Below are 7,480 nucleotides of genomic sequence, written 5' to 3' on the forward strand. Positions count from 1 at the left end.
GTTAGTTTGGCTTATAGCCAAACTAAGGATGAATATAAGGATGATTCTATTGGTGGGTCTCCGCCATCACGGGTGTGCTCTGCTGTTTGTAGGCATTCCGAAACGACGGTAAAAGAAAGATGGTGGCGCCCGTACTATCGATAGTATCGTGATGAGATGTTTTCAAAAATTTTGTTTGGAGACAAAAGAAGGGTTCAAATTAGTCATCAAATGGATTGTATTGTTGACAGCATTCAAAGTAGCCATGAAAAATTAAATTCCCGGTACTATTCGAGAAATATCAAAGGCCTCACTGCATGCACTAACTTCCACTTTCACAATTTCTAAATTTTCATTCATAAAATGGCATAATGGATCCTGAAACGACTGACCCATGGAGGATGCCATGTTGCTTTCCATCATAAAGTACAACTAAAAGTTGCCGTTTTTGTCGTCTGACGGAATATAGGAACGAGTTTTGCAGGTATGTTTAAACGGATGTAAAATAACACCCTATAAATTAACTTCCAAGAGTGCCAATAGCGTTACGGAGCACTAGGTTGGGGTAGTCTTTATGTAACATTGCATAACTATATAATATCAGGTTACAAATAGTTTAGTAGAGAAGTAAATAACTCTGTTTCCCGAGTAGTAACAAAGATCAAATCAATGATCTTGCCTATTGATAAGCAGTGGCATCAAGGTAATTGTATGAAGTTTCTTCTCTGCGTAATTAAATTAGCCAACTAAAATTAGTGGCTCGCATGCTCAAGTTTTAAAGCTGGACCAATTAAAATCTTTATTCGACAGGTGAATGTTACAACTTATCTTCGGTGTTGAATAAACCCGTATGTGTATATACAGTAATTTTTAGAAATTTTGAGATCTTATATAGAAAATAGAAATTTCTGTTTTTGTGGTATTTGTATAGAAAATTAGTTTGTAAGGTGTAGTATTAATAAAAAAAAACTTGTTTCTGGTCAAGTCTTCATACCGCAAATTCTAGCAACAAGAGGATTTTGTTATAGCATTATGGTTCGTTATGAGAGAGTAATAAAAATCGTAAAAAATAGAATTTATTTATAGAAGCTCCATAGTTTACTATTTTTCTTTTTTAGTCACCCTTCTTGCCTCTGGGCACTAAGAGGACTTGTAAATATGTTCATCATGGGTTTGGACTGTCTAAACCAGTGTTTCTCAACGGGGGCGATATCGCCCCCATGTGGGCGTTTTTCCATGTTGGGGCGATTAGTAACAATTTATATTTTGGGGGCGATATAGAAAAACATTAAAAATAATTAGATATTTTATTCGTAATACCGTACAATAATTAAACAAATAACATTATACTAGTCACTAGTCTATTCAATTCAGTACGAATTTGGCGTTAGTCTTGGTCCTCGGCATCGGAATTTTGAAGTGAAGGGGGCGATAACAGGTAACGGTTTTATTAAAGGGGGCGACGATTCCTTAGAGGTTGAGAAACACTGGTCTAAACAATGGAGTAGCCGGGTGATGAAATCCGAATATTTGGGATGGATCGCCCATTAAAACTATTGTTTCCCACTCAGAATGAACGGGACCTCCAATTGCAAGTTAGAAGCCTAACGTGTAGTTTTTTTCTATGATTCACTGTTCTAACTGATCGCACATATTTGAGGTACAGTACTTTGTACTGGCTGTTATTTTTATTTTTAAAATAGCAATCAGTTGTTCCGAAATACCAGTTGAAAATCTAGTTAGGACACCGCTCTTCAACATAGAATTTTTTTCTAGTCTTATCATAAATGTTAAGTTCGATGTCAACGAGATGACTCAGCTTGCTGACGTTATTTACAGAACACTGTTATTGGTTGCGATTTAACTAATAACAAAAGCAAGTTGCACTCATTTTTAATTTCCACGTTGTATTTCTCTTAATTCCGAAAAACAAAAATATAAAGAAGGGAGTGGAATGAAAAATAGAAGAACTTTCTGACTGACACTTTAGATTATCGGTATCAATGGGCAAAATTGGTCTTCGTGCCCTTAATGTTACAACCCAGAATTAAACTGTATTCGGGAATTTTTATTTGAAAACAAAATTTTACAAGTTATATATTCAAAGTTGATTTTGAAAGTTTTATTTTGCTAAGGCTGACATCGAGAGATTGGCTTTTTAAGTATCTTTGGATCATTTTAGTCATTAATTCCTGGAAATTGAACAAAAAATGTTTATAGAGATTTTCAAATTAACTATAAAATCGGGATAAAAATCTACCGTTTGATTATAAGTTAATAATGCTTACAAACCTGGTATTCAACAGGATCATCATGCTTTTCTTCATCATCTTCCACATAGCAGCATGGCTATTGAATTAAATATAAAATTAACTAATAATTCATTTAAAAATTCGAAGAATGATATTTAAGCTTAGCTTACAAAGCAAGACAGTAATGTATGTACTGGCTTTTTGAGCGCAGGATCTTTGATTTTCATGGCCTTTCTGACAGATCTGATGAAGTTAGCTATATAAAAGCAGTTTGGAATGAGATTGAACGGTGATGGAAATAATTCGGCATCTCGAAAGTACAGCACACATTGCATAGTTTTACTAAATTTCCATTCTTTATCGGCATCATCCTGAAAGAATATTCTGTAATTAAAGTACGGAGAAGTTTCCAGTCAACAAAACGTTCACTTACCATCACTGCTTGGAAATTGTTTATAAGAACTGCCACCAAAATGTTAATAAAGACGATGTTCATAAAAATGTGATAAACTGCAAATAAAATTTGTCCAGTGGCTTCAGTTAAAGTGTGATGAACTACATCTGTTGTTTGTAAATCTATATTTGAAACAATTATATTTGTTGAATCGAGATCAACCAATCCAAATATTGTCCAGAATAAAGTGTATATGGAATTAGCAATTCTATAGGAAGATAAAAGAAATTATTAGTATACTTGTGGTCATTTAATTAATCAAAAGTATTTAGATATTCGAAGGAATAAGAGGGAGAATACCAAAAACGATGCTGTGGAAGATAGAGCAAAATCTAGATACACCTGACTGGATGGTACTAGTAAAGACAAGTATAGAAAATAATTTAGAAAAAATAATGATTGTTTACACGAAGACCGCTCCATTCAATTTGTTTCTATACACGGAAACACGCCCTCTCCAACTTGTTCACACTGTGGGGGACATAGACACGACAACCTTCTATTGGTTTGTCTGCCTCCATTGCGTAAAAACTCGCAAAACCTTGGATAGTTATATCAGCCTGGAAGAAGCCTTATAACAATAGCGCACCAGTGGCCGAATGGATAAAACTATCGAAAACTGGTAGTTGGTCGTGGGTTCATCTTCATCAACAGGCTGGCCACATGGCCGTTTGTTAGATCAAAGGAGCCGGTTTCCCGTAGAAAGTCCTTCCTAAAGTCATCCCTATCGGCTGATCGCCCGCACGTTGCGTTACGTTATACAAACAAACAAGAGAACTTACGACGTAAAAGCTGTGGACTGGACCGTAATTTCTCCTTGGTCATCGGTTTGCCTCATTTTTCGGTAAGGTGCGTATAAGTTAGCCATGCAGACTGCCAGTAAGCATAATAAAATGGAGCATGCTATCAAAAACAGAGCCACATTCTTTATCATTACTAGCAGAGAAATCTGTCGAAGTAATTAATATTATATAACTTTTATAATATTTTTAATCACTAATTTTAACCGTACTCACCTGCAGTGGTCCCAATCGAGAACTCACGAGAAAGAAATAAAATAATCGACCAACCGCCATAATTCCAGTGATGCACAGGAGACCTTCGTGAATTAAAGTATAATCGTAACCAGGCCAAAAATTTCTAGGGAGATCGGCAAAACCATATTCTAAAACATCCGCCCACGAGAGAATCCAAAATATAAACGTCAATATAAAAAGTAGTTCCATGACCAAAGAATATCTGTGAAATTAAATAATACGATTAGTTAAGAATAAATTTAAATAAATAAAATACTCACTCACATGTTCCACCAGTATTGCTGAAATCTTTTCCAACCTTGAAGGCACAAAGATCTTAATGAGGAAAATAAATATCCTAATACCCATACAACAACCACTGCTTCTAGACCTAATAGTAATAAACAAATCATCGTTACCCTATAATATTAAGTGTTAATTTAAAATAATTCATTCAAATATACCAGTGTTGGGAGGCCCACGAAACGATTGCTCTGTATGGATTTGGATAAGCAGGAACAGAAAAATCAAAAATATAAGATAAGATGCCAACTCGTTGAGGAATCTACTTTGAGGGCATTTCCATCTTTTTCCCAAATGAGATTTAGGAAATAAAAAAACAGTGAAGAAAACTACAGGAAGAATAAACATACGGAATAGAATGATTAAGCCTTTCTTCCAAACACGGTACTTCGAAAATGCCGTCCATACACCGTTCCATTCCGCGGTAACTATTTTTTGGACGCTTGGGTGAGCAACAAACTAGAAAATATAAGGTTGATATCGTTAGTAAAAACAAGAACAACACTAGTTTTTTTACTGCTTCCATCCTGTGGACACTAAGAGGTACTAAATAGGGGTCAGTTTCCCATAGAACACCTCCCAGAAAGCATCCTCCTTAGATCGCTTATGTTTCGCGTTGCCCTTTAGGAATAAAACCAAAACCAATCGAGTAGCCCCGCAAAGAGATGGCCGGATGCTGAGGGATGAGCCCGATATACCCGAGAGAGAAATCACCAAAAATTCTGGGGATTTTCGACCCGACCGGATTCTTTTCCGATTCTCTTGTTAGAGCTGCAGGCCGGCACCTTAATTTAAATATTCGAACGAACAATCGGATGCCTTATCGGGCTATTTTAAGGCCTTAAAATGGCCGGATCCGGCTATTCGTTTAAATATTTAAATTATTGGGTTGGTTGTATACGTCTTCACTGCACCACTGTCCGTCTAATAACATATATTAGAATTAGAAACAAAAAATAATAAAATGTTCGTACTTCTTTCTGTCTGTAATCCAAAGCTACTTGTAGTCTTGGATATTTTGATCTTTTCCAAGAAGAACCTCTTTTTAATTTTAATATTTTTTCAACTTCCTGAATATCTGAACATTGAGATAATAAATCGACAGCGAACATGCGTAAGTTTTCCGACAGTGCATTATATTCCATCTTTAAAGTATAAAGATTATAAAGATTTTTTTGAAAAATTAACTCAAAGTTTAATTTGTTTATTTCCAAAACTTACGTGGTATTCTTTCTCCATTTCAGCACAAAACTTTAGTTGTAGATCCAGATCGAAGGCCGTCAATATTGGATCACTTGAAGAAAGGCAAATATAATAAGGATTACAAATTCCCTTAAAAATATCTAGTCTCTTTGTTGTCAAATCCAGTATTCCTGTTTCTCGAATTACTTCTTTACATTCTCTACACAAACCTGAAACGGTTTCAAATGTTTATTAACTCTGTCCGTTCTACGAACATCCAGAAAGTTTTTCCATAATCTTATCGTGGGTTTGGCCAGACCAGTAGAGTAACGAAGGAAAGCTTAAGGAGCCCCTTTTTGTATTTTGTGGGAGAATGAAGCCTAAAATGTCAATTCTACCGGAATCGACCGGAAGTTGAAGGCAGTCAACCTGCCCACCCAAAGCACTTGCAGCTTCCTCGACCGGATCCAACCGCCTCCACATGACGCAAAATCCTCACAGGATGGCTCCTCATCCTCAGTTGAAGTCCCGGAGATCGCCGGTACTCGTGGAAAATTCAGGCACTCGGATTCGAACCTTGGCTCCCACAGCGACGAGACGAATCTAAGCTGTCGTGGCCTTCTGATCGACAGGCTCGTTTTTGTAAATAAAGAAAAAATTAAATAAGTGCAGAAAAAAGATCTGAATGTGGCAAATACCCTTATACACATGGTTACAATGTACGAGTTCACTCTTCATCTACAACGTTAGTGTGTACATCTATAGTGGTACAGAGATAAGTAAGGCTTCCTCGTTCTAATTAGGGCCCGTTAATAATGGGTTCTAGTTACGCTACTGGACCGGGTCTACACGAATCTGACCGGATGACGAGGGAAAAGCCCAAAATATTTGGCGCAACTCAAGAAAAATTAGATAGAGCACGTATTCTAATACCTGGATCCTCCAGAGTGGCATACAAATTAAATTACTCCCTCTGCTGTTTCCTTTTTTCAGCAGCCATAATTTAAATTTTATTAATTTAACGTAAAATATAGAGTGAGATTATAAATTAATTTACCAGTCCGATATCCAGTACTTACATGTCGGGATGTGTGGAATGCTAGCTTGGTGATTTCGCTTGATTAACAAACGAATCATTTCTATATTTCCCTTTTGTGCGGCGAGAACGAGTGGCGTCACCCCTAAGCTAAATTCTATGCTATCGGGATATGCAACAAATTCCAGATCCGGGTCTTTATTCCTGAAATTATCGTAATGTTAATTAATGAAATAATCTAATGGTCATAACTAAGAATCGGAAAATGCTCTTACTTGAGAGCATCTAAAATGGCGGTGGTTATCTCGATATTTCCTATAGAAATTGCGTGTAAAACGCAATCGGACAAGTTTATTTCCGGTATAGAAATCAAAAATTCTACAATATCCAATAATTCGTTATTAATTGCAATGTGCAGAGCAGAATAACCTTGAAAATTCAAGCAATTGATATTCAATTCGGGTTTTTCCTAATGAAATAAAAAATATATATATATATTAATTTTATGATATATATATAACATATCATAAAAGTAAATACAGTGAACCCCCGTACAACGCGTTACGTATGAACTATGAGTGTGACGTAACGACAGTGTACATGGCATCTGAATGTGTGGATTTTGTCACACATTCAGATGCCGTGAATTTTGTTTTTTTAAATTATACATTCAGATAAACTGGACAGCTGTTCAGCAGTATCTGACAGGTATACAGGTACGTGTTTACCTGGCTTTATACGGGGGTTCATTGCATTATATCCTTAAATATTCTATTAAAGATAAAGAAATATAACCAACCGAAAGGAATTTCTTCAGTTCATTTAAATTGCCAGTTTCTACACATTTGAAAAATAGCTCTTCGACGTTTCCCAAATTAGGCAATTCGTTGATAACTGTTTTCTTTTCCTTACTGTCTAAACGTTCCATTTCGATTTCTTCCTCATCCTCACTCCCATTCACTCTATTATTTGCATTTAAACTAGCAAACGTGCCCTTGTCTCTATCTTTATTCTCGTCTTCAGTATTAGAAGCCATATTCGAAGTTATGTAACTCAAAGTTAACGTTCTCCGACAAAGAAATGTAAAGTAACGGCAATTACTTATGAAATTTTAAATGGTTTCTCTCGAATTATACGTTTCTCCGTATTCTTTTTTTAAAAATTCAATCGTCCAATTATCGAAGTCTCGCGATTCCAAACAGAAAACTGATTGGCTACGAAATATTACGTCACAATCTCGATCTTTCTAGAAATAAGT

At 35.9% G+C, this 7,480-nt stretch overlaps 1 protein-coding gene across 1 annotated transcript; it reads right to left on the bottom strand.

Moving 5' to 3' along the window:
• Positions 1–2,017: 2,017 nt before the first annotated feature.
• On the bottom strand, positions 2,018–7,434 carry LOC111640003 (short transient receptor potential channel 4-like). Its single transcript, XM_023385997.1, has 13 exons — positions 7,022–7,434; positions 6,498–6,691; positions 6,266–6,426; positions 5,226–5,416; positions 4,979–5,149; positions 4,166–4,463; positions 3,987–4,092; positions 3,702–3,924; positions 3,468–3,634; positions 2,665–2,893; positions 2,402–2,602; positions 2,272–2,328; positions 2,018–2,171 (listed from the first exon to the last, which is right to left on the bottom strand). The coding sequence occupies exons 1-13, from the start codon at positions 7,256–7,258 to the stop codon at positions 2,073–2,075; spliced, it is 2,334 nt and encodes a 777-aa protein (XP_023241765.1). The 5' UTR covers positions 7,259–7,434; the 3' UTR covers positions 2,018–2,072.
• Positions 7,435–7,480: the final 46 nt, after the last annotated feature.

This window comes from Centruroides sculpturatus, unplaced genomic scaffold (assembly GCF_000671375.1).
Source record: "Centruroides sculpturatus isolate CEXI.00-Female unplaced genomic scaffold, Cexi_2.0 scaffold1404, whole genome shotgun sequence".
In the NCBI taxonomy this organism is placed as follows: Eukaryota; Metazoa; Arthropoda; class Arachnida; order Scorpiones; family Buthidae; genus Centruroides; species Centruroides sculpturatus.